The sequence below is a fragment of the Hippocampus guttulatus genome, chromosome 1 (genome assembly GCF_054856545.1).
Source record: "Hippocampus guttulatus isolate MCC_2025c chromosome 1, RoL_Hgut_1.0, whole genome shotgun sequence".
Lineage (NCBI taxonomy): Eukaryota > Metazoa > Chordata > Actinopteri > Syngnathiformes > Syngnathidae > Hippocampus > Hippocampus guttulatus.
The window spans coordinates 9,789,161-9,816,861 of record NC_141261.1 but is presented as its reverse complement, the minus strand read 5'-3'; the positions used below and the strand labels follow the sequence as shown (position 1 = coordinate 9,816,861).

The 27,701-nt window shown below is 41.8% G+C and overlaps 1 protein-coding gene across 2 annotated transcripts; it reads right to left on the bottom strand.

The window, feature by feature from the left end:
* Nucleotides 1-1,103: 1,103 nt before the first annotated feature.
* On the bottom strand, nt 1,104-27,701 carry mgll (monoglyceride lipase). Of its 2 annotated transcripts, XM_086108395.1 has the most exons (8): nt 27,592-27,701; nt 23,521-23,659; nt 15,074-15,180; nt 12,495-12,631; nt 7,770-7,880; nt 6,865-6,954; nt 6,082-6,297; nt 1,104-5,489 (listed from the first exon to the last, which is right to left on the bottom strand). In XM_086108395.1, the coding sequence occupies exons 2-8, from the start codon at nt 23,646-23,648 to the stop codon at nt 5,358-5,360; spliced, it is 921 nt and encodes a 306-aa protein (XP_085964521.1). In that variant the 5' UTR covers nt 23,649-23,659; nt 27,592-27,701; the 3' UTR covers nt 1,104-5,357. The 2 variants fall into 2 exon arrangements, with proteins under 2 accessions (XP_085964521.1, XP_085964514.1); XM_086108388.1 differs by lacking the exon at nt 27,592-27,701 and having other exon boundaries at nt 23,521-23,931.

Here is a 27,701-nt window from a genome sequence, read left to right as displayed (position 1 = left end):
GTGACTCAAGTTTTTCACACTACTCTCATGATTTTTACACAGAAAGCCCTTCCTCGTGCAACCAAGAATACTAATGATGCTATATTGTTCTGCAGGTGTACTTTACCTGATATTCGGACCCGATGACTAAAACCTTAAAAGTGAAGACGACGTTTCCCGTTTGGTTTCCAGGATTTTATTCATGCTTAAAATATGAATTGCTTTTCCTTTCACACACTGCATCTCGCAACTGCTTCAGTGGAGTTATGATTCAACAACACCATCTACTGGCCAACACAGTTGAGTGTGTGGTGTTTAAATTTATGTAATCCATGAGTGCTTCCCCGTTGAGCTGCGCGATATTAGAATTTGGGAGAGTACCGTGCTTTTTTATTTTTTTTGACTGGGCGATGTATATTTTACATAGAAAGAGAGAGAAGCTAACAGCTGAATATCCGTTGACCATTTGTTTCTCATTTATGAAGACAGATGTAATTATATCATGAAAAGGTGTGGGGTATAAGATTTTTCTTCTTTCTGTCCTGGTCATTAATGTGAAAAATGGAAAGCCATTGTAAAAAAAAAAAAAAAAGACGTTGAGTGATGACATAACCTTCATTCATTCAGATCTGGGATTGCATTTGAGTCAAAAGCTCAGTACGTCAAATGATTTGACGTACTGAGCATGGCGTCGCCGTCGATGGTCAAACACATTTGTTGTTACCTGTCGTGGTGGCCACAGGCCGGCAGTGGCCACACAGAACACGTGTTTGGTTAACGTCACCCTTGTAGCCGAAATAATTCCAGACAACCGACATGCATCTGTTAATGGTACCAAGTCTTCGTTTTCTGTGACCTTGTCAAGTTGTCATGTCCGTTGCTCATTTTTCAATGTTGTTAGCGGCGTTGGTGATCTGCTTAAGTTATGCGCGCAGTGTATGATGGGTATCTTTTAGTTCATTTGGCAAGTGACCTGCATGAATTTACTACTTTACACCAAGCACACACACACACAAAAAAACATTTTAGTACCCGAGTGGCATTTTTATTGGTGTTACATTAAAGTATTTTTCGATGTATAATGTCATGCACCAGTTTACAGCAGCCTGAAGAACAAGAACCCATTTTCAGTAAAAGTGCGGTTTATTTATTTTTAGTACACGCAAAAAGATTATCCCAGACAAATACCGGTACATGTCTTTAGAAATATACAATGATGTTGTGACAGACACACAGACAAAAAGATAAACAAACCAACATGTTCAATGTAACACTACATAGCTCTTTATCTAAAAAAACCCTGGTGGAGTCAGACTTTATTGCACTAACATACTCATACCTGTCAACTCATACGGTTTAGCCATAGTTCATACGGATTTTGTGGTGAATCTTACGTATATGGCCGTATCGCACAAATCATACGAATTCTGAAAATTTGTTGAAAAAAGTAACGCAGGAATACAACTCTGACACAGTAATGCCACTAAGTAGAATGATGATTAGACATTAACCAGACATTGTATTATGGAGATCTACAATAAATATCATTGAAAATTTCGTGGTTTTTTTTCTGCCGTTATTTTGACATATAAAATCCTTTGGTATGCTATAAGGATTTTTTGCTCTTTATAAGGATTTTTTTGGTAGTTTATACAGGTTGGCGCTCCGAAAAGTTGACAGGTATGCATACTCACACTTGGTCATGGATAAGGCACACAACACCATACCATAAAATAATGCAATACAAGGTCCTACTATGGAATTGTCCATATTTCTTTCTGGAACATAAAGTTGTGATCTATTTTGAACTTCACATTTATTTTTGGCTCAATCAGTGTCTCACGTGTCCTTTTCATCATCACATGCATGCGATAAAGTTCCATTCCTGATTTTTACATTTGTTAATACAGGAGAAAGAATTATCCCAAGATGCATGCTCTGGAATAAAGCAAAACATGCCATGAAGAGAAACTTCCAACATTCACTTTTTTTTTCTTTAGAATCGCAATCTGCAAAATGCAAGGTAGATTTTAACACATTAAAAAACTCAATATGCAGTCTAATGGTCATACATTTGTGGGACGGCATACGACTTTCAACTACCGTAGTTCCCACGTTAAAAAGTTACAAATTACACTTTGTGATACAAGGTATAAAAAAGTGCATTGTCCTGAAAATTTGATCAGTGCACATTAGCCTGTAAATATTTGTAATAGCAACCAACCAACAAAAACCCAATGTTGAGTTAGCGCTGCTTTTGTACAATGTTTTAATCGTTTACAGAATCAGCTGCTAAAATTAAATCATCCTGTTTAAAAATATCAAGACAACAACACATGGTCCAAAATGCCCCACTGGTAAGTTATCTTATTATAATTTAGGTTTTCAGAAATAGATCAGAAAAACAGATAGCGTTACATTTTCCTGCTCAGCTCAAGGTATATTTTACACTATTTTGGAACCACACACATAAAGGTTCATCATTCTTTAATAAAAAAAGAAACAGTCATAAAGTCAAGGTTTAGAAAACAAACTGGCAATGACCGACTGCTGCAAACCATTCGGCAATTCCCCACCTACATAAAATTATTTTTCTTACTTCATATAGGAGACTAAATAAAGATACTAACAGTCATGTTGGTTCTTATATATAAATGGGTGCTCTGTCTACATAAAATCTTTATACAGTGTACTGCATAATGCAACACAGTAATTATGCAAGACTAATTTCTAAGCATGACAAAGCTGCAAAAAAAAAAAGAGATCATGTTTGTTAAAGTATACAGTGCATGACAGTGATGGTTAACATGTTCACATAGGTTCACCATCTTATGATCTGTAACTGAGCCAGCAGATGGTACTGTGCTCGAAGATGGCTTGATATATTCTTTCCGATAAAAGAATGGTGATGTAACTGCAAAATATATGTGTATACTGTACATAAACACGTCTCATAGATCTTTAAAGTATTCTAGGGGTAGTTTCCATGGCAGGTGTCTGTCGTCTTGCTGGGACAGCTGCACCCTCTACTTCAATTTGCCAAGGAAACAGCATTGGAATGTGACTGAATGATTCAATTTTTTTTTATACTGAGCTTGAAGTGTAGGGGGTGTAAATGCTTCTGCCCCGCACATTCTGCCTAGCAACAGGTGACAGCTCGAAAGTGCGACCAAAAAAGATAACCCTGCGTTGCTGTGCCTCCGGGATAGGCATTTAGGGCTATTCTGCCGAGCGACAAATAACCACAATAATGTGTGAGGTGACTTTTGACATTTGGGTGAGCTAATTGTGTGCGCCCTGTGAATTCTGCCGAGAAACATGTGTAACATGGCTGAGTTGGGTTTATGTCGCTGTCCTGCTAGATAATATTGCCTCACAACTCGGCTTTGCATCACGCGACCAATGCAACTGTGTGACATCGCATAAAAAATACAATCTGAGCAAGCATGAGCGTTAGCTAACTGCGCCCCACAAATACTTACTCGCAAACATATGACCAATAGGAATTTTCTATATTGCTAACCAAAGTGTGCCCCACAAATTCTGCCTTGTATTGACAGCCAATAAAAATCGGTGATGTGGCCATTTATTGTCTACGTTGATGGGCTTGCTAGCTAATGTTGCCTTATGAACGCTGTCTAAAAAGTCCAGTACTGTGGCTAAAGCTTCACATATTTTGGAGGAAATGTACAGTACATTATCTCTACATGTTCAATCTGGATAAAGATGTGGATTTTGAGAAGAAAAAGCCTGATTTGGATGCAAAGCTGCGCTCATATACGCTGTGTAGCAATGACGCTCCTGTAACTATCCTCTTGTCTGTCAAAGCTCACACAAAAGAAACTCTTCCGAGCATTAGTTGGACAAAGCAGGCCCTGAAAGCACAGCATCCCCTGTTTCAAATGACACGCAATTAAGAGGATGTTATTAAAAAGAAACACACACACACACACACACACACACACGCACACGCACCCACACAAAAGTGCTGCCATGGTTACGACCAGCACATCGTTCTCTCTCCTCTTCTATTCAATCACCCCCCCACCCCCTCAGCCCCAGCGCTGATGATATGCTAATGTTGCGCAGTAACATGCACTCATGTCATCAGACCGGCAGCGTTTCTTGATAAGTTATCAATGCAAAAACCTTCATGTCTTAGTCTCTTGTGCTGAGCACATGCAGAACTGCATGATGCATGTATGTGCTCTAAATGCAGTCGTGGATGTGCTGCAGAACCAGCTAAACAGGAGGAGCCTGATTTACCCCAAGATGTGCACATAATTAAACACATTAGTAACCCGATCCACCGTTGTTTTATTGTGATTATTTTAGGCTTCATTTTATTTTTATTTATTATTTTTTTTATGTATTTATTTTTCCTTCCTTTTGTTTGTTTTTTTTGTAGTTTGTATTGATGTTATGTGTTTTGTATGCAACTCTGATGTCACAGGTGCTCAATGCTTAGATAACCAACAATGGCGGCTCATCTCTTTTCTGAAGCTGTGCCGTGATCGATTGTTACCGGAGCACTGAGCAACTCTGTCGACAGCAAGTGGCAAAATGGCCGCCCCTGAGCTGGACAAAAACGCATTGTTAATCCGAATGCGTGGAGGCCAATGGAACATATTTTTGTCAAGAAAATCTGGGGGTTGACTTTCCCTTGATGTGGATTCTCAGGATTTAAAAAAAAACAACCATCAAACTAATGTACATTGTTATCCTATTGTGGAGTTGAGTCTGTCCTCTATGTTAGATCCTATATTTATTCAGGCAAACTATAATGGCATGTGAACCAACTACTGTAACTCCAGAGTTCGTCCATAGTAACGGGGCAAAGTGGCCTGCTTGAGGATGACAAGCAACAATTACTCGGGCGGACACTTCAATTAAGACTTAATTTGGACAGACTGGCAAATTGCCTGAATTATACCATTACCATTCATGCACAAACCACTGAGAAATTAAGAAAAGCGGTAATAATTACCTACCTAGTTATTGAAAAAGAAAAAAACAGAATCCTTGGCCCATACCCGAATCAACGAACTTGTGTAACTCGCTTTTAGTCATATTTGCTTAAAACTAATTAGGACTTGGAAAAGGGGAAGATTTGTAACATTGATAAAGGATAATGTGTCATTTGTCGAACATTCATTTGAGGAAGGCTGAGGAATATAAGTGGCACTAGATGCACACACAGAACGGTCATTATTGCGCTACAAACCTGAGCATACTGCAACTTGAACTTGTACATGCATTTTCCCAGTATGGTTTGAGCTGACTGCTAGTTAAACCATAGAGCTGTGCGCTGTACAGTATATTTTCAAGAAGATGGTTTCCTTGGAGCTTCGATGGGCCTCTCGACATGTTCCGGAAGTCTACGAGCCTTGTGGTGACGGCAATGCGGTGTTGGGAAGGCGCTCTGTGATCCAGCCGGTCACCTCCTTCAGCACGGACTCCGACACTTCTGGCAGGTCGTGGTGAAGGGCGTGGTAGCCGCCCTCGTACACCTGCCGAGAAACAATGTACATGTCAAGAGACTCTTTGGAATTCAATCAAATTTACAAAACGACTATCACGCAAATCCCACATAAGCTCAGTTCTGCCAGCATCATAGTGTGTGTTCAGTGGGTTTTGCTTTATTTTGCTTTTTGCAGCATCCATCCATCCATTTTCCGAACCGCTTGATCCTCACTAGGGTCGCGGGGGGTGCTGGAGCCTATCCCAGCCGTCTTCAGGCAGTAGGCGGGGACACCCTGAATCAGTTGCCAGCCAATCGCAGGGCACACAGAGACGAACAACCATTCACGCCCACACTCACACCTAGGGACAATTTAGAGCGTCCAATCAGCCTGCCATGCATGTTTTTGGAATGTGGGAGGAAACCGGAGCACCCGGAGAAAACCCACGCAGGCCCGGGGAGAACATGCAAACTCCACACAGGGAGGCCGGAGCTGGAATCGAAACCCACGCAGGCCCGGGGAGAACATGCAAACTCCACACAGGGAGGCCGGAGCTGGAATCGAACTCGGTACCTCTGCACTGTGAAGCAAATATTCAAAAAAGTTCATGGAAAAGAAAATAAGCACACACTGTTCCCACCTTGAGTTTCTTGTCTGAGCTGGGAGCCTTGTCAAACATCATTTTGGAGCCTTGCATGTCGCAGAGCTTGTCAGCGTCACCGTGCAGGAGCAGGAAGGGCCAGTTGATGGACGCGATCTCTCTCTCGATGCGAGCTGCCGCCCCCATTAGCTGCATGCCGAACGACACTCGCATCCCTCCGTGGAAGTTCAGCTCGTCAGCATCGTAAGCGTCCACCTGGAAAGAGATACACATATTATTTGCACTTACTTCCCTTGCGGCTCTTTTGTCTGACAACACAAAGGATCGAGATCAGCGATCCATCCATTTGGGCTCTGCCACAAATAAATAAATAAATAAATAAAAGTGAAAAAGGACAGAAAAAACACCAAGCGCGACAAAACCCTTTTGCATATCTCTTTTTTTTTTTTTAACTGCTTGTATGAGATCTTCATTTTCGCAATTGATAGTAAGATGTCATCTGTGTGGCATGAGTGATGTAGAATTGAGTCGAATTAAACATTTCGCTTTCTTCAGAAACATGTTTTTGGATTTACCCAGGGTGTACCTTCCGTGTGACAAATATTGGTGGTTTTATATTTGAACAGACAAAAGAAAAAATTTGCATTTTAATGTTGCAAGAGTGTCACAATCTTGAAATGGAGTGTTACATCTGAAAAATTAGCAAACTAATTCAAATTTAAATGAAATACTGATCATTTATTTGCCAAAGTCACACTGCTAGTGACAGGCATACTTGCAGGCAATGACTGCCAATGAGAACTTTTATATTCTATTGTTCACCTGCTTCTTGTCCCGTGAGATCCATTTAGACTCAATGGAGCCCAGAGTAAAGTTTGGCAGCATGTGGTTCAAAACCTTGGCCAGGAAAACCTGCAGACGGCGAATAAACAAAGACACAACAAACCCTTTAATGCATTTTCAATACGACTCGAACAGGCCCATGTCAAATGAGGACAGCATAGAGACCGGAAGAACATGTTTTGCAAACTGAGGTGACCTGCTTGTTCCGATTTTCACACCATCTGCCCAAATAGGAGTTTGCCAAAAGTAGCTCGTCAAAATCCTAAAGTAAAAAAAAAAAAGAACCTACGTTTTTTTGCAAAAAAAAAAAAAATCTATCTATCTTCATTAGCAATGAAGACAATTCTTTCTATTTTGCAAGTGTCACATGTATGCATACAGATATTAAATGGCTCATAAACTCCAAATTCAGTTGGGTTCTTGCTCTGCTTGAGAAAGCATACATGCTTGGAAATTGCTACCTGTCGAGAGGTGGTCACATTTCAGAACTCGGCTACTTCTGTCATCTGTCTGGTAATCATAGAGAGTTTTTTCATTATGACAATCCAATAATCTGACGAGTCCAAAGTCCAGGAGGAACGCAAATATTAAAAATGCCCATCCTCTGACCAGTACCAGCTCAACTCTCCAAATGTGTCGTGTTCTTGCAATAATACGCATTAAAAAATGGGTTTGGCAGGGAGCTGAAAAACGTTTGATCAGTCGATCTTATGTCAGACATTATCAAAAAATGAACAGGGATATATATATATTTTAGCAGAAGAAAAATGCCCCAAAACTATGTTAAAAAAACAAACAAACATCTGAATCAAATGGAACCACGACTACAATACGAAAAAAAAAAGATCAGACAAGAATGGAAAAGTAGCATTGAAAAGATGTACCTTGAACGGTGTCGCTGAATCTGGGTTCATCTGGACCATGGGACCAATCAGAACCACTCCGGTAAAATCGGTAGGCCTCTCGCAGGCTGTGAGGATGGATATTGCTCCGCCCTGCGTGGGGCAAATCATAAATCATATACCGGTACTTAGGAAGACAGTAGCAATCGAGCAAGGGCAGTTTGATTCAGCACATATATCCATCAACATGATATTCCATAGGCAGCCACAATTTGTACGTCGAATTATGTCAACACCGCAAAATAAGTGCCACCTGTCAGTTTTGTCTCCAACACCCCCGCGACCCTAAATAAGCGGATCGGAAAATGGATGGATGAAGTTTTCTTTGGTGTCTCTGTTTCTGGGATCCTAAACATTATTTGGTTCGTTTCAAACCTGACAAATAATAAAGGCAATTATTAACTTTTTAGGGGTGTGTCAATTGTTTTATCGCTCTATAACTATGACTGGCCACTAGTGGGTATAGTGTACATGGAATCTTGGGTTTGATCGAGGTTTCTTCCTGCGAGGCAATCTTTTCTTGCCTCCATCCCCTATCTACTCCGTTGCTGTGCCTTAGCTGCGGTATTGTACTCCACAATCTCCACTTTGCAGCATTACACAGATTTCTTGCTGCCCTCAGTCTCCTCCCATGTGTCAACGAGTCCACCTGCTGAGAAGTAAAGACCGTGGTCCTCCTCCCTTGTTCTTTTGTCAATGTGTCTCTAGCCAAGAGGTGTGTTCAACGCGTCATGTTTCTTGCAGTTTCCCACGGTACTACTCACAGGTGGAAAATTCATCACCCTAATTGGCACATACTGTACACTGAACAAAAACAAAAGTATCGGTATTGTATTTTCAGTTGCTCATGATTAAAATCTATAAAATGAACACTTATTTGTGTGTGTGTGTTTTTTGGGGGTGGCATGAGAAAATTGGTTTACCACAATTTAATTGTGTGCAACAGATTTGCAAAGTACATGTTTGTCAATAAATATAAAATATTTTTTCAGAGTAGTCAGTATCATAGTACTGCAGTGGAAGAGAGGCATATAAATTCCATGTTTTACTTGCCATAGGGATATGCACGCTCCCTCCTGTCCCTGCTGTCAGGCTGCTGAATAAAAAATAAAATGTGTTATCTATATCTATATTTATATTGCACTTAATTGAACGGTGTACATTGAAACTGTAACATTAATTTTGTGAATGCAAACATTTTGTTTTTCTTATTTCTTCTTTCTACCCACAATCTTGCTGCTGTAGACTTTAAATTGCCCCAGTGTGGGACAAATAAAGGATATCTATCTTATCCACCAATGTTTGGTAGCTTACCCGGCTGTTTTCATCCGCTGCAATTTAATTCACATTATATCCATTCAACAGCCTAACTAATCTCTTCTGCAGTAGTTTCAAAGAATTCCATATTGAATAACTTGCATCAAGCAGCTTGAAATGAGCACTAAATATTTTATGTAATCAAGAGGGTATAGATTTGGGCTCAAAAACACTCAAGGCGTTAAAAATGGAACAAAGACTGATCCAGTGTGTGTATGTGTGAGAGAGAGAGAGAGAGAGAGAGAGAGAGAGAGAGAGAGAGTCACTGAGAGTTCCCACTGTGACAGACAGCAAGGAAGGATTGTCTGTCTTCTAATAGATGTGGGAAGCAAAGTAGGTGAGAGGTTCTGATGAGAAGAGCTCTGGGAAAACTACTCTGAGGCCAACAAGTCCATAAAACAACCAAGCTTTTGTTTGGATGGGCGTGAACTTCCATCCTGTTGTGTTTCGAGATTGAAAATCGGAGCAATGTTAAGCCTCAAGACACTGCGCGGCCACACCTTTGCACCCACGCTAAGATCTATAGCGATGACAGTTGTGCAACAACAACTGGCATTTGACAATAAGGTGGTTTCCCCACCCATCGGCAAATATCACATTCAGGTGCAACTAGGCAAAGCAACGAAACAAACACGTACGCCTATCAACACAAGCATAATAATAGTGTGCCAGTGATCCATCCTGCTCTTGCGGCAACTAATTGGCTCCGTCATTGTTTCTGTTAGCATTCTTTGTCACTTGTGTGAATATTCAAGAGGCTTTGGCCAGTGACGGGCTTGCTCGCTGAAAAGAGCCACTCAGTAGTTCCCACCAGAAAATCTCACTTTCTAAAGACACAAAACACACACTCACAGGTCTGCTTGCATACAAATCAACAAAAATACATACACACGCATACACATGCACGGTTTGGCGTATCGTCTTGCCAGCATCACGGTTTACTTTGGTGCATTTTAGTTTCATGTACCCCCATCTAACACTAAGTGTTAACGCAACACATAATCACAAATTGGTTGCTCAATCAACAAGTGTAACACAAACCCGTTCCAAATGAAGTTGAGATTTTGGGACGTTGTGTTCAACATACATAAAAACACAATGCAATTTGCAAATCAAGTTCAAACTATCACGTTCAAATAATCATTGACATAGAATTTTATGGCAGCAACACGTTCCAAAAAGCTGGAACAGGTGGCAAAAAAAGACATAAAAGTTGAGGAATGTTCATTAAATACCTTACCGACAATGCCAAACCACATTTTGCACGTGTTCCAACAGGGTGGCTTCCTAGTAAAACACTGCGCATACTAGACTGGCCTGCCTGCAGTCCAGACCTGTCACCCATTGAATATGTGTGCTGCATTATGAATTGTAAAACACAACAACGGAGACCCTAGACTGTTGAACAGCTGAAGCTGTACATCAAGCAAGAATGGGAAAGAATTCCACCAACACAGCTTCAACAATTAGTGTCCTCCATGCCTAAACATTTACTGAGAGTTGTTCAAAGAAAAGGTGATGTGACAGAGTGGTAAACATGACACTGTTGAAGCTTTCTGGGAACGTGTTTAACACAACACCCCGACTTCATTGGAATTGAGTTTGTAGTGGGAATGACTGATAACATGTAAAAATGAAGAATTAGGGTGAGGGTTTGTGAGAACATAGGTGCCAGAATACTCAGAACAAATACATTTTGTGTGTGATTATATAGTGAAAGCTCACTTACACGGGACCTTTTTGATCAGAAGACAAATTAAAAACAAAGTTGTTTAATGCTTCCTGTTACGTAACATTTTTTTGTCTTGTTCTCAGTCGTCTCGTCCCTAACCCACCATCACACTCCTGATGACTTGTATCTCACCCTCATGAACACCCCCCCCACCCCCATACCCACCCCCTGACTAGTTGTTTGTACATTAAGTTATGGATAATAATACTCCATATTTGCATGTTCTCCGCATGCCTGTGTGGGTTTTCTTCGGGTAATCCAGTTTACTTCCGCATTCCAAAAACATGCATGGCAGGTTAATGGAACATTCGAAATTGCCCCGAGGTGTGATTGTGAGCGCAAATGGGTTTTTTTCTTATCTACAGTACGTGTGCCCTGCGATTGGCTGGCAACCAGTTCAGGGTGTACCCGCCTACTGCCCGAAGACAGCTTGGATAGGCTCCAGCACGCTCCGCGACCGTCGTGAAGATAAGCGGATTAGAAATGAATGAATAACAGTACTATTACATTATCATTTTAACTGTCATCAGTACTAATGAAAGTAGTAGTTTTGGTCACGGCACAGTTAAATCGCTACTTAGGATTATTAAACAGAATTGCCTTTAGTAACAGCAATTTGAGGGGGAACCAGAGCACGGCGCAACAAAAGTAGCCAAGTGTCTGAAGTGGTGACACCATGTGGTCTTTAAAGAATGCCGTTATATCAGCAACTGTCAAATCCACAGGTGGCCGTTCATTTTCTCCTCCTTTGTGCGTCATCCTGGCCGCTGATCAAAGGAAATCTACAAAAACACAGCCAAATCTAATAGCAACAGGATACAGAGTCAAAACACAGGGAAGCTGTAATGTAAGGCCTGTAAAAACACAGCAACTATGAAATTGGTAAGACTTTGTGAAACACCGGGTTAGTTTGCTTTCAACAGAATAAAAGGGAAATAAAGCCAACGCATCTGCATAAAAACTCACATGCCATACATTCAAAATACTTTGGGTTATTATTATGAACTTGTTTATAACAGCCAGGACAGGTGTTTCCCACTTTTCCACTTCCTCCATTCAATTTTTGTACGGCGTATGGCAGTGGTCGGAAGATTTTGTTCAGTTTCCATGAATGAACTTCGAATTCTGAGCCATAACTTATCAACAGAGCGACAGTTGTGCTCACTTTGAATATTTGAAGGATTACACATCATTTGTGATGAATGTTTTAAATATGCACCGACTATACTGACACGCAAATGCCTCTCACTAAGTCACTGGTATGCAGCCTGTGGAGCTGGTTTTCATTTGAGTACATTATTTATGATGCACCGTTAAAAGCAATGAATAATATTCATTTTTTGTCTAGCTGACTATCATTAAGATGCAAGCGCAATATTGATGGGATGGTTGAGTCATTTCAGCAAATATTGACATAGACGCACCACATCCGGCAGAGCTGTTCATAACAAACACCCGTTCTCCCCGTTGAACGCAATAAATGAAAAAAAACCCCACCACCATGAAAAAAATACTGTAATAATTAATGCTGCTTATACTGCAGCATAAAAGACAAAACAAAATATATTTAAAAAAAAATCCAGAATACAGAATACACTCATCCATGTTGTGTTTTGCCCATTTCAAAAGTGTTCCAATATTGTCTGCATGTCCCCTACCATTGAATGGCCCACGATGAAGACAGGTAGGCCCGGGTGGCGAGACTTCATCAGGTCAATGTGCTGCAGTGAGTCTCGGATGTACATCTGAAAGTCCTTGATGTTCATTCGGTCTCCTTCACTCTGACCGTGGCCAACTGTGGAGGTAAAACAATCCCGTCAGAATAGCAATAAGCGATGAAACAGCAAGACTCAGCTCAGGGACTCAATTATCCCTGTCCAAGCATGCCAACAAGTGACTGTGTGGTGTGTAACAAACACAGCCAAGTGTGAGGTTCATAATCCATTCATTTTCTAAACAGTTTATCCTCATTAGGGTCGCTAGTAAACTGGAGACTATCCCAATCAATTTATGGACAAGGGGCGGGGTACATCCCAGACTGGTTGCTTGCCGATTGGAGGAAGTTTATAATTGACATGAAAAAAAAATCTATTTAAAAATGAAGATAAACTGCAGCATAGATTTCGAAGGGTATTGATGATATTTTAATATATTTTGTCCACAAATATTTATAATGACATTATATTGATCATTCACTGAAACGTGGATCTCCATCCCTTTCTTTCTCATCATTTGGTTTTGTCAATGTCTCAAATGGAAGAAATTCACTCAAACGGCTTTCTTTTGAACTCCTCGCTAATTTGGGTCATTGTAAATCTGCTTTGTAGTGAGCTGGTAATATGGACAACTCAGCCCATGGTGTGATTGTGAGTGTGAATGGTTTCTACGGCGGCCGACTGGTGAGCACGTCCACCTCACAGTGTGGAGGTGCAGGGTTCCATCCCCTGGCCCCGGCCTTCCTGGGTGGAGTTTGCGCGTTCTCCCCGTTTTTACGGGTACTCTAATTTCCTTCCACATTCACAAAACATGCAGGTAGGAAAATTCCTCACCTAAATTGTCCTTAGGTGTGATTCTGAGTATGAATGGTTGTTTGTCTAAGTGAGCTCTTGACTGGCTGGCAACCAGTGTAGGGTGGACCCCGCGTACTGCCCAAAGAGAGTTGGATTGGCTCCAGCATGCTAGCGACCCTCGTAAGGATAAAGTGGATCAGATGATGGATGGAAGGAGGAATGGCTAGATGGAGGTAAGCCTGTGATTTATTGAGATCCAACACTGGACCAGGGTCACAGGTCAATGTGATTCGATTGACAGGTCAATGTGACCCTGGAACAAAGTCAACACCTTGCCCACAACAGATCCAGATGGGGAGACCTGGTTGCTATGGTTGGCTCTACGCGCCATGAAGTGCAAGAGGATTAAAGAAAGAACACTGGACCTGGAATAGAAACATTCATGAACATTCGTATGAGCATATGCACAGGAAGCTGATATACATTCACCAGAAGCTGGGAGGTCCTGCAGGTTGTCTTGGCAACCATTGATCCAGTAACACCAATGACGCCCCCTAAGCATTCTCATCACGTGCCACTTGACACCTTCTCGTTTCTCTTTGGTGAGAAGAAAACCCAAGTAATAAAATGTTATGCGTATCTATTCTACCCACATTCAGAATTGTTCCAGTATGACTCGGTTTTTGCCATGTTTCGTTATCAACACCAGTTTCACCTGCCATGTAATGTCGATTGTTTTTTTTTCTTTCCAAGAACCGTTATTTATTGGTGATTTTGTGGTGGTATGTGATCATTATTTTTTTAACATTATTCTAAGAACGTCTAGTGTACATCACTGACACTGAGGTAATGTGTTAGCTTTTTAAGCATGCTAGCATGATAATATAAGCACACCGCTACATTGTAAGGATATCAACAAAGGGTGACATTCAGCAAGCTAGCGAAAATATTGCATCCCTTCAAGCCAGTATTTCACAACCTTTATCAGAGTGGCACAGCGATACTGGGCCCATAACCCAGAGGTGGAGGGATAGAAACCGTCCTCTGTTATCTACATCCAACATCCCCTACAACGGATTAGTGTGTCCTTGAGCATGATGCCAATACCCTGAACTGCTCCACCTGCTATAATGTGTGCTGTGTCTGTCAGTGGTGTTCAGTACTGTGATGGGTTAAAAGTGGAGGACATACAGTATTTCATGAATATGCTAGGATGCATTTTGCATACATTAGCTTCTTCTTATTGACGCAAGGTACATATTTGACGGTGGAAAAATCTCTCGGCACACCACCCAAAAACAAAACAAAAAAAAAAGTGACACAAAAAGTATTTCTAGTGAAAGGATAATGGTCTCATCACAATTTATATTCTCAGTGTGAAATCTGTCAAATAAAAAAAACTATTAATCAGTTTTATGAATGGCAAAATATTGTTCGGCCTGTCCTTCAGAATGCAAATATTAAACCTGTCATTCATTTACAATGAGGTTAGGTTTTCATTGTTTGTTGATTGTCAGGATTAACCAAAAATGACAAAGACTGCTACAAAGTTAGTGGCAAAGAAAAGGCATAGAGAAATAAAAAACATGTGGAGCAGTCTTGCAGATGAAGGAGGAGCTGTTTTCTAGGATTGTCTGCACACGTCCCGGCGTGTGTGAGTTGGGTATTACAGTAGGCGTAAATGTATGTAAGAATGAACGGGAGCAGCGCTGTGAGTTGTGGCTCACCGTGGTCGTGCGCAAAGACCAGCATGGACAGCTCCTTCAGTCTCTGTGCAATCTCATCGTATGGTCCACAATGCTCCCCAGCCCCATGGGCGATGAACACCAGTGCCCTGAGAAGAGAGATAAAAATGATTCAGGAAAAAAAAAGAAGTTTACATGTTGTACGCCCTGGTGTGTTTTCTCCAGGTCCTTCACCTCCCTTCCACATTCTAGAAACATTCAGGTTCGATTGATAGACAACCACATTGGTTATAGGTGTTAATGTCAGTATGAATGCATATTTGGCAAAATGCTCCCTAAGCTTGTCAGGCCAAATTCAGCTGGTATAGACTCCAGCTCACCTGTGACCTCAATGAGCACAAAAGCACGATAGGAAGACAGAGGACCTCAAACTAGATTCAGTTCGTCCCACAACCATGCGGAATGCACAGACGTGGCTGAAACGTGTGTGTGTGTGTATATAGACTTGGGAATATAAATGCGGGCATCTCCCGTAATAACTACCTTCTATTGAAACAGTACTGCAGACACCATCGATTAGGCGGGAGTTTGTAACATTCACTTGCAGCCTAAAGGCACAAAGAAAGTTCGTGCCCAGCAGTGGCATAGATGCAGCAGCCATAATAAAGTCAAGGCTAACGCCATCCACTATAACAAGCCTCAAATTACCTGGTACCAACACTGGAAGCCGCCTCCGGTAAAATATGAGCGAAGAGGAATGCGAGATCAGCCAAGTCCGACACAGCAAGGATCCTTTCCATCAATTCGGATGGTTTGCCGTCGACATTGAGGGATAGCAGACGGTCTGCCTTGGGTTGTGTTTCCGAAAGTCCGGCGACTTAACCTCAACATGCGACGTCGATGCCAGCATTGTTACCTGACATTATTGCTCTTGTCGGGGACAGACGGACAACCAGTTGTGTCAATGTGGTGAATGATGAGACGAGGAGACGGCGGCAAGTTATGTCTCTTTACTCGGTTGATGCAGCGAAAGTTTATACTGAAAAGTAGCAACCTTTCAACCATTTCATGTACATTATCCCTGCCCTCCTTTTAAGGTACCAGTCCCTGGTTAATGGCTCTCTCTTGTGGGTCACCTCAATAGAATTATTATTATTATTATTATTATTATATACTTTAACACAATAGAATGTGGTATCGTTTTTGTGCGGTCTTACAAATGCTGCCAGTGCATGACAAACAGCAGAGGAGCTGCGAAACACCCCAGTGTTCACTCAAAAACAAAAGACAAGTGCCAAGAAGCCATGTGGCGTTTCCATCAGTCACGATGAGCTGGATTGCATTCAGTGACATTAAAAAGGAAACGCTTGCTGCTCATCGTCAAGCCTTGTCAACAGATCACTCTGACTTCACTCACTGCTCCTACTTCTTGCCACATAAGAATTCCGTTGCTCTCTTTGGCACAAAATGAACAAGCAAGTGCATTCATGTTTGTGTGCGTGTGTGTGTGCGCACACAACAGTTTGAGTGAATAGCAGCCTCTGTTTCGGCATAATAGATTTGAACTCGCACAGTGAGGGGCAGTTGGAGATTAATGGAGTTAATCTGGTTTTACTGTAAACATGGCTAAATGGTGAACACTTCAGACTACTGAAACCCAGAATGTCACATGTGACATTTAAAGTAACTCAGTTAATGTGATCACCAACCGCACATACTCTTGGTATGTTCTGCTTGAAGCGGTAGGTTGTTCAGTGATCATCAAAAACGTGTGAAAGAGAGAAAGATTAACTCATTCAGTACCAGCCAATTCTGGACCAAGTCTGAAAAGACGTTTAAAAACGTCTTTGGGAGTGAATGAGTTAAGTCATGACATTGGCAGAAATATATTAAGATTCTTTTTTGAATGTTGCCCTCTTCAGGGTCACAAGCGAAGCTGGGGTAAGTACTAGCTGACTACACCCTTGATTGGTCGCCAGCCAATCACAGGTTACATTATTAGAGAGAGTCAACCATGTGCGCTTTTACAATCACACCACCAGAGAGAGAGTAGGAATTAGTCCACGCAGGCGGTCAGTTGTGTGTACCACTACATCATCAGTGACCTCAAACTAATACATCCATCCATCCATTTTCCGAACCGCTTGATCCTCACTAGGGTCGCGGGGGGTGCTGGAGCCTATCCCAGCCGTCTTCGGGCAGTAGGCGGGGGACACCCTGAATCAGTTGCCAGCCAATCACAGGGCACACAGAGACGAACAACCATCCACGCCCACACTCACGCCTAGGGACAATTTAGAGCTTCCAATCAACCTGCCATGCATGTTTTTGGAATGTGGGAGGAAACCGGAGCACCCGGAGAAAACCCACGCAGGCCCGGGGAGAACATGCAAACTCCACACAGGGAGGCCGGAGCTGGAATCGAACCCGGCACCTCTGCACTGTGAAGCCGACGTGCTAACCACTGGTCTACCGGGCCGCCCAAACTAATACAGTATTTCTAAATTACGGCAACAACTTTCCTCTTCCTGCAGCGCCCCAAGGACTCAAAAAGGGTGAGTACTCTGAAGTGCTGTTTGGTACATAGGAACAAACAACAGTCAGGCAGAAGCGGGTTGCCCTCTGGTCTCCCAGAGTGAACCTCAATGTACAGGCATGGAGCTGGGGAGAGCCATAAGTATGCCCACACCTGATCGGCGCCTCTCACCGTAGGCAACTCCGGAGAGGATTGATACCAGACCCTAAACTATGCGTTGAGGTGAGCCTGACTATATCTAGTTAGAACAATTCAACCTTGCCCACCAGCTCAGGCTCCTTCCCTGCCAGGGAGGTGACCTTCTATGTCCCTAAAGCTAGCTTCTGTAGCCGGAGATCAAAATGCCAAGGTTCCCGCCTTTGGCCACCACCCAGTTCTCCAGAGATGGGGATGCCAAAATTGACGCCTTCCCCCACCCTGCTCTTGATGAATCCGACCTTCTGGGCCCCAGAAAGAAGAACCCACATTGACTCTTTAGGCTGTGACCAGCATCAGACTGCTGTTCTAAATTTTGTCTCTGTTTTTGTATCTGTCCTCATCAAATACCCCCCCCCCCCCAAAAAAATGCTTCCCATTTCTGTCTGTCCATTGTTGTCTTTCATAGGGAATGGAACTTCAGTAGTCTCCCAGTGTTTATATTGCTTGGAAAACAGAGCCTAAGCCTATAAAAAGCCTTGTTAAAACACAGAGAGTATGTGCAAGTGAGACACATGGAGAACCAAAGTAAAAGAGAAACAAAAGAAAGAAAGAAAGAAATAAGGAAAGAAAGAAGTTCATGCATTGTCCTCCCTTCGATGCAAAGCCACTCCAAACAAGCACAGACTGCAGCCTAATCCCTTTCATGTGCTGTAACTGAGCTGCCTGAAGATAATTTTGGGCTCCTACAAACTTTGATCAACCAGGCACAAAATGTAGTCTGAAACTGAATTATAATGAAACAGATCAAAGGGATCCAGCCGAGAAATCACACTTGGAAGAGTGAGAAAAAAACACAACAAAACATTGGCAGTCCATATTGCAATTAACATGGACTATTTAGAGTCAAATGTCATTGCGATCTGATGAATCAGATTATGACAAGCAATTTGGAGGAGAATAAGGCTCCTGGTTGCACCAAACCTCTTCACATGACATTTAAACCCATTGGTCCTGCAACCATCAAAGGTGATTTTAGGCTAATTAGATGAATGATGTCATGCGGAAGTTCAACATGCCCTCCAAAGAATTCAGGTTCGTGATAATGAAAGCATGAACTGAGCTTTTTGTGCACACTTCAAACACAGGGAAAGGGAAAATGAGAGGAGAAAGGATATACCGTATGAAGTACCGTATTTTCCGGATTATAAATCGCTCCAGAGTATAAATCCCACCAGCAATACAAAGCATAATAAAGAAGGAAAAAAACTATATATAAGTCGCATTGGACTATAAATGCATTTGGGGGGGAAATGTATTTGATAAAATCCAACACCAAGAACAGACATGTCAACTTGAACGGCAATTTAACAATAAAATAAAAATAAAAGAGAACAACGGGCTGAACAAGTGTTACAATATGATAACGTTACATAAGGCATAAACAACAAACTGAGAATGTGCCTGGTATGGTTACGTAACATTTCAAGAGTTATTCAGATAACTATAGCATAAAGAACATGCTAACAAGTTTACCAAACCATCAGTGTCACCCCTAGTCACAAAATCCAATGAAATCTTCATCCTCTATTCCACTTTTAAACAACTTTAATTTCTTTTGTTTTTGTTTTTTTTAGCGACTGAGCTTGGTTTGGGGGTGTTGCTATTGATCGACAACAGAACTGGTTTCTTTCAAAGTAATGATTTTGGAGATGGGTCATTACATCGAATGTCAAATAACCCAGTGGTGTACTTGTTGATAATGCTAGAAAGAACAATAAATCTCAAAATCTCAATCTGAGCAGGGGTTTGGGAGCTTCTGCCCAATATATTTTTGACATTTTTTGCAAAAAGAGGTGTGGCCACCTTAGACTCCTTATGGTATATCTCAGGTACTACTGGGTCAATCTCCACAAAACACCAAGTACACCAAGTTTCATTAAGACAAAATCTGCTTGGTTAAACCCACTGGGTCATTTATTATAATGACCCAGGCTGCAAGCATTTCGCCCGACAAGGACCATATGCCCCTTGCGCTTCACCGGCGACCCTTCCAAGGTTTACGTCTCTTGCCCAAAGTCAGCTGGGATAGCCTCCAGCTCTGTGGGGAAAAGAGTTCTATGCCCACACACAGCAGGTTTTGAAAAAACCAGGACAAATGAAAACAAGCTCTTAAGTGAATTTTAGTCAATGAAAAGGCTGGGGGGGAAAAGTATCGTTAACGTGAAGAAAAGATTTTATGTGACTGAAGTCACACTACTTGTCTTTAAATGGTGATGATTTGTAGGAGAAACAAACTGCGAGAAAAAAATGTAGTTGAACTAACTTTAATGGCAGACATAAAAGCAAGAATGGGGATGCAGTTGTATCTTCCTTATCTTCCATCCGCTTCCTGCATTATTCATAACCTCCGCTTTACACACAAGGAATCAATCCAGCTCTCTTTATTTATTGTGCTTTTGTATCCAGTATCAAAGTGTTAACACTAAAGCGGGGAACACAAACACAAAACAGGGAAGGAAGTCAAGCCAGACGCCGTCAGTCTACAAATGCGTATTCGCGATGACCCATTTACACAGCGTGCTTGTCAGTTACGAAGCAGCTGAGGCTCCGTGACCCCAGCGTGCACGTACGACTTGTTGATGGCAGTCAGCGCGGGTTCAAAGCCTCAGTTGGACATCTGTTCGAGGATCTGTCAATCATTGTCGAGGCCCCTCCCAACCGGTCCAAAACCTTTCACCCACTTCCGAGTTCTAGTGAAAGGGGCCTTTGAGAAGCAGGTAACCTTTAACCCCATCTCATGCAACCAGTCATTGCAGGTTTTGTTTCAAATAAATAAATAGACACACACACACACACACACACACACACACCCCTTATATATTAGAGAGAGAGAGAGAGAGAGAGAGATGGTCTCCTGTTTATCACGTGGGTCAAGAAGAGGAACCTGTTTTATCTACAGCTTTTGGAAATGATAATGGACGCCATAAAGTCCATAAGAGAATTGTATCCCATTTATTATGAGCAACACATATCATTATCATTTGTAAAAATTTGATAAATGACCGAAGAAAAATCCAAAAACTCATAGTTGAGATGAAGACTGAGGAGGGATGGTGCTCCACTGTGGCTAGGGGAGGGGGGAGGGGGGGGGCTTTAGCCCTGTCAGAAATCTGTGTATGCTCCTTTAAACCCCCCCAGCATTTAATTTATTTTTTAATTCTAAAATAGATTGATAAATGATGATCTAATACCCACCCCCCATGTATGAAGCCATACCTGAAACTGATGTGTGAAACAGGAGACTTTGTTTTTAACCATGTCATGGAGGTACAGTGTATGTACCTCCTCCTACCCTTTGTTGTTTGTCACCAATACCCTTGAGGACTTGTGACACACCATACGTGTCAATGTTTGACCTAAATACATTTTGGTTGCAGTGGTGCAATATAATACATCTTTATTTATGTAGCGCTTTCACAACTCACAACGGCAGCGCAAAATCAAAATATGTCTTTTTCTGTTTAACTACCATGCTTTTATTTACCAATGGCCTGCCTGGCATGTATTCACATGCCCTTGTCATTCAACTGTACTATGTATATGCATAGTTTTCATTCATTTGACATGTTGTGAAATGGGGCTGGAACTGTGGATCGAACTCAAGAACATTCCTGTTAGGAAGAGCAATTAATTAGCATCCCAGTTGCATCCCCTCAACGGTTTGGAACTGATTTAACAGCAGATGGCAAGTGATCTAAAATGAAGCCCAATTACCACTGACAGCACATCCCATTACAACTTTAATGCTGGTGATAGTAATAAAATGGGGCAAATGAATTTGAAATTGGGGCTGGGGCAGCAATGCTATAATTTAAGTTGTTATTGAGACTTATATTTAATTTGTATTCTAAAATAGTACCTGTATCTATTGACATAATAGGGAGCTGTTCTACCAGAGGTTCTGCTTGACTGTGTGGCCTCTATATTTGTGCCCAGCACGAGTACAGTATAGCATGTAGGACGGTCTAACTGTGCAAAGGGGCAGGCGACACCAAATGTTGGCATCTTCGCCGCCGCACAAGATTTGGCGCAGTTGTAAACGGGCGGTTTGCGCCGTTATGGGCGTGAACACAGCCGACTTGTTTCAAACCACATCGAAGCGGCTGCACTCATTCCCTTTAAAATCAGCACGCAAGTCGGGCACAGTCCTTGCCATGGCGGAAGGAGGAACTGACCCATGCAAGACATTGAAGTGCACAAAATACTTTTATACGAAGATGCAAGCAGACCTCCACAGGCAGATATGTAAAGTTGACCCGGGCATCCAAAGATCACCCCTGTGAAGTGCGCATTTGGAGAGAACCTTTCTTCTTCAACTACGTTCCCGTCTTTCTTCTTGTTAACAGCAGCCTGGATGCCCCGTGGCACGATGCCTCTCGGAGTTTAGTCGTAGTACTATGCATGTGGTTATGCAAGGAGACTCACACCCTCAATGTAAATATTGTGTTTGTGTGCGCGTGCATGTGTGCGTGTGTGTGTGTGTGTGTGTGCGTGTGTTTGCGCATACGCGAGTGTAGTAGTGCTACTCAAAGTAGTCAATGCCTCCCAGCATACTGATGCAAAACAATATTTAAATTACACTTGCAAAACGGATCCAAGCACAAAACCAAATTGCTATTGACTTACACAAAAAAGGTGATCCTCTTGCGTCGAATAATTAAATTCCACGGTGCACAAAATGTTACCAATTGCTTTGTGTCACTAGTTTAGACCTTCAGAATGGATTAGGACTGTGTCTGCATTTTGTTTTTTTTAAAAAAATTTTTTTAAACCAAATAGCAACTTCAACATCGAGTGTTGAGAGAAGAATGTGACAAAGAGAATAAACACTGGACATTAGATAGAGAAGGTATCATTTTCATAGCAGCAAATGCTATGCCAATTGATCAGAATCACAGTGTTTTATTTTGGTTTTTTTTTGTTTTTTGTAAAGAGTCACCATGGAATTTATTGACTCAATGGACATGGCTTACAGTGTTTTTTGTAAACTAATGATTCAGTTATCAGTTGAGCTAATGAGTTGCTGCTGTGCTGAGGTGGTGAGGTGTAACATCTGCGAAAACGTCCTGTCTTGACGCGAGATGTTTTTTTTTGGGCCTGCACATTCTGTCAGATCTTCTGTGCCATCACGCTGCATGCAATTTCATGCTTAGACAGAGTTTGCGTGCGGGATCTGTGTTTCTTTTTCTGCCACAAGCACATGTGCGTGAAGGAGGCGCGCGGAAAATGGCCAAAAGTATAACATTCAGTTACAGCAATTAGAAATAAAAATCATTAGAATGGATATTATTTTGCATAGATCGTCAATGAGTCATAAGAACATATCTTGAAAGGTAATTTGAACGAATTTCATCAGTGTGTATGAAAACGATACATTTTAAAAACGTGGGGAAACAATTATGCACATTGGCGATTTTTGTGAAATGTTGACTAAATAGTGATGTTAGAAATCAATGTGATCAGACTGCATGCATTTTTAATGATGGGGGGGTTGGTTTAATATACGTGTTTCATTATTATAATAATATTTAACATATCTACACTTGCACCATTATTAAAACCACACTATTGACTGGATTATAAATACATTCAAATTATATGGGACAAAGGTGAGTCACTTCGACGTGCAGGCGGAGACTAAATAAACTAACACCAAATTAAAAATATATTAAAAGGATACGACGGTGCAATAGAGACACTCACTCCTCTTCGATCACCCCCACGCCCCCCTCTACCCACCCCGCTACGAACTGACCTTGGCGGAGCGACCGGCTCCCAGTAGCGGCAGAACAGGTGCAATCCATCGGCGTTGACGATGTGCTCCAGGTCGGTGTACGGAACTCCCTGCGGACTCCGTCTAGGAGCAGCCCCCGGCTCGGGCATGGAGGATGGGTCTGCCAGAAAGATACGGAGCGGCTGCAGTAAGACATCGCGGCCGTACAGGAAGCAACCGAGGCCGGCCGCGAGCAGGCAGGTCGCAGCGGCCGCGGCGTTCATTGCCCGCGGATGTCCGTTTCCGTATTCGCTGGCGGCCGATAATTAAACGGCTCGCTGTGCTCACTTGATATGAAGGCTCGGCGCTCGCCTTGATCTAATCCCACAGGCGCGCGCACACATACCCGTGGCTGCGGTTGGTGTTACGTCACTCGAACATATGTGCTTTCTTTTCCGTCCTGGTCCCCAGGGTCATGGATGGGACATACTCACACAACTTCATAATACGATATGTATGTATATTATGGTATGTTATACATTACAGGCCACAGGTGTCAAACCCAAGGCCCGGGGCCAGATCTGGCCCGCCACATCATTTTATGTGGCCCTGCGAAAGCAAATCAAAGATGACAACTTCCATGATGCTTGCTAAAATGTGTTCCAAAATTTCAAATTCTCATATGTAATAAAAAAGAGGGATATTGTAAGCATTTTCTTGTTAGCAAATCCCTCATTGGAGTTACTTAAACAATAGTTGAATAAACCATTATTCTTGACTTATTGATAGGGTTTCACAGTCAGAACGGCCCTCCAAGGGAAACGGTAACTACAATGTGGCCCGTGACAAAATTGAGTTTGACACCTCTGTTATAGGCTATTATATGTACATAGATACAAAGTGGGCCAAAAATAGAGATATTCACTTAAGTAATTTGTAGACGCAAGCGTGGGACAAAGAAAGGATGGAATGAAGCATAGAAGGAAAGATGAAAGGAAGGAAGGAAGTAAAAAATGTATTGGATAAAAGTCACGTCAAGAATGAGAAACAAAAAGGGGGGATCAAGAATGGGGGGGGATGAGAAAGAGAAGATGAAGGGCGCAAGGGAGGATAAAATCAGGACGAAAGGAAGGGACTCAACACCATCTTCAGTGTCACCGCCAGATTGACACACAAAACTGCACAACCAGTTTTGAAACCAAAACACTGGCCTCAAAATCGTAACCCTGTTGAAAGTACAAACAACCATGTTTTGAAACACTACCACGACCAACCTTAGCCCATTTTGAAACACCTGGTTTGGAACTAGAATCCTATTTGAAAGGCTAATCCTGTCTTGAAACATTGAAACCTCCCACAAAACCCTTTTTTTGGAAATCTAACCCCTGTACTCGTGAGTTCCTCTGAGCTTTTATTCAAATTGATACAGATGGAAAATCGTGTGGCGTTCTGGCATCCGGGAAACTTTTCAGAAACCTTGCCATGTTGAAGGAGACATTTACATGATTTCACTGTGTCAATGTCACAGTAATAATAATAAATAAAAGTAATAAATGTCAATGTAATAAATGAATGTAAGCCAGTATTTTTCCATATGTTGATTATTCTGGTTGTACTTTAAATTTCAATACATCTGTTACTTTGGCTAGCCTCAACAATACACCTCAATACAGCACAACACAGTACTAAACACACTGTTAGCTTTAGTATTGTCATCTTTGGCAAGGCAGTTTTTTTGTGATTCTAATGGTGTACCTAATATTGTGGTCTTTTCTTTTAAGGAAGTGCAACATCACATTACATTACATTAGCTGCTATCTTGTCTTAGCTGTGTGTTTAATGCACAGCATGTTTGCATGTTTGCACTGAGGAGGATTGAGAGGAAGAAATTTCATCTATGCTGCATGTCATACATAAAGCATATTTGACAAAGATGACCTTGACCTTGACCTTGATTAGTTTTTTTGGGGGGATGTGAAGGATGCAGAACAAGTGCAACAGTGACAGTTTGAACCATGTGAGTTATTGTCCTATAACAAATTGCAATGGCATTTGTTATTGCTTTGACTCCATTTGAAGAGCCCAAGAGAGGCTACTTAAATGCCACTAATGTTGCACTCATACCGAGAGCTACTGTTTTCTGAGCCGTGTTATTAGTTATAGTAAAGTTGGCTTGATGCCATTTCAAATGAGACAAAAAGTTTGACGTTCTGCCAAAAGCACGTCTCTGATGCCCGTTCTTGTCCTTGTCCCCAATCAAATTATGTAATCACACACACACACACACACTATCCAAAGAGTAGCTGCACTCCATCCTATATGTATATAATTTTGTTGAGAAATGTATGATTGGGCCCCACGTTCTCCTCTCGAAATATTTTGTAATAACTTCAGTGAGTTGAACATGAAGACAAAACTTGTTACACTGTAAGGAAAGCCTGTTTGATCCGCATCCAATATGGCCCCCACATTGACATGCTGACCAAGTAGATGTGGCAGTCATATTGAGTGTGGCAAGAGCCACTTGGGGCCTGAACAGCAATTGTCATTGGCTTTTTACCGCGACTGTGTTCAAATGTTATTGGCTGTTGGCGGTGGAATTCAGTACCTGACGCAGTCAGGCTAACGGTGCCAAATACGTGTACAGCATGAAGATCTACTTCGCATGTCAGGTTTTAAAATTTTTAACAAGAGTCTGTCAGTGATGTTCTGTATGCCCAAACCGAAAGTACATAACCGTTTGAGATGCCACAGATAAATGCAAATATGTTTTTGTAATACATTAAAAAAAAGTATTCCATTAATTTTTATGAAAATATAAATTTTAATTATGCCGTTCAATGTGATTCTACTGAGCAGTAGGGTAGCATCCTAGCGCCCCCTATTGATGAGGGACCACTGCCTAATTGCCCCTCCATTGATCATTTTTATGATGGATGGATAACTGAACTAAAATTAAGGAAAGATCGTGGCAAGCTGTCATGAGCCGGAATGGAAAATAAGTACTTAATTTAAGGTTGGTTGAAATGTGGTAAAGTGGTGTCATTTTCCTCTCGTTTCCTCAAAATAATCCAATGGCATGTTAGTTTAACACGTTTTAATCATGTGAAATTGATGTACATGTTCGAATCAAGTAAATCCAAATAATTCTTTTTTTTGTCCAGTGAAATGACTAAATGAAAAAAATGACACATGGGACAGACTATGGCCCGCACGCCTTGTATTCGACACCATTAATTGAGAGGGTCTATTTGAGTAAGCAACAACTTGAAGGAATGCGGCATAATAGTAAAATCCAGGAAATATGACATCCATTACCAATTACTATAACACATGGAAATGTTCCAAGATTTATTCAAGGCATCCTGACAACTAGAGCTGCCAGTTTACTATTTTTGTTTGTTTGTGTTTTTACAGTGCGGCTCCATTCACATCGAGCAGATACCTCCATAGGGCGAAACGAAATTACACTGTGCTACACACAATGAGGCGGCCAGCACGGTTAAAAATAGCTCGGTGTAAAGCTATCCCTACCCAGAACATGATCGGATTTCATTTTCAGTGGTGCGACACAGTCTGCAAGCCGGTAGATTAATATTTAGCATAATCATATTTGAACAATTAGTGTGCAGAAAGAGCAACAATAGCAAAATGCGTCTTCGTTGCAATAACGTCAACTACTCTTTTTCCTTAAATATATACTGTATTTATCAAGATTCATTATCTTTAACATCATGATGCACGATGCGTGAAAACGCGTAACGGTGCACACTGCATGCACGCTGGTTTGTTGTCGTTTCTGCAAACGTTGGTACGTACCTCCACACACCGCGCAAGACATGGCAGGCTGCTTGAATCGACAACGCAAGGATGCGCACACACAACCATTGCGGCACAACAAGTGCACGGTGACGTTTTATTGTATTAATCACGCCTTTATGACATCATCATCCAACATGAATGGGGAAAGTACATTCAAGTTAGATGCAACCTCTGCAACTCGTAAACTCTGAACTGTATTGTATACAGTACATCTAAGGCAAAAAAAAAGCTCAAATGCAACGTGGAGCCAAGTTGTATGAAAACATGGACATGACAAAAAACAGAACCGACCTGCACCGGAACGACTGCGGTGAAGTGGAAGTTTATTTTCGGAATGTCTCTCCCGCTGCCTCCCGATGCTCCTCTCTCTGCACTTGCCAGGCGCACAGTGAAGCCGGAGA

Bases quoted from the DNA above. Each gene is read 5' to 3' on its own strand.
- mgll (XM_086108388.1), bottom strand. From the start codon at position 23,762: ATGAACGCCGCGGCCGCTGCGACCTGCCTGCTCGCGGCCGGCCTCGGT. The intron at 15,181-23,520 runs GTCAGTTCGTAG...CTCTCTTCTCAG, and splicing joins GAGCCGGTCGCTCCGCCAAG to GGCACTGGTGTTCATCGCCC. The intron at 6,955-7,769 runs GTACATCTTTTC...CGCCGTCTGCAG, and splicing joins ATTCAGCGACACCGTTCAAG to GTTTTCCTGGCCAAGGTTTT.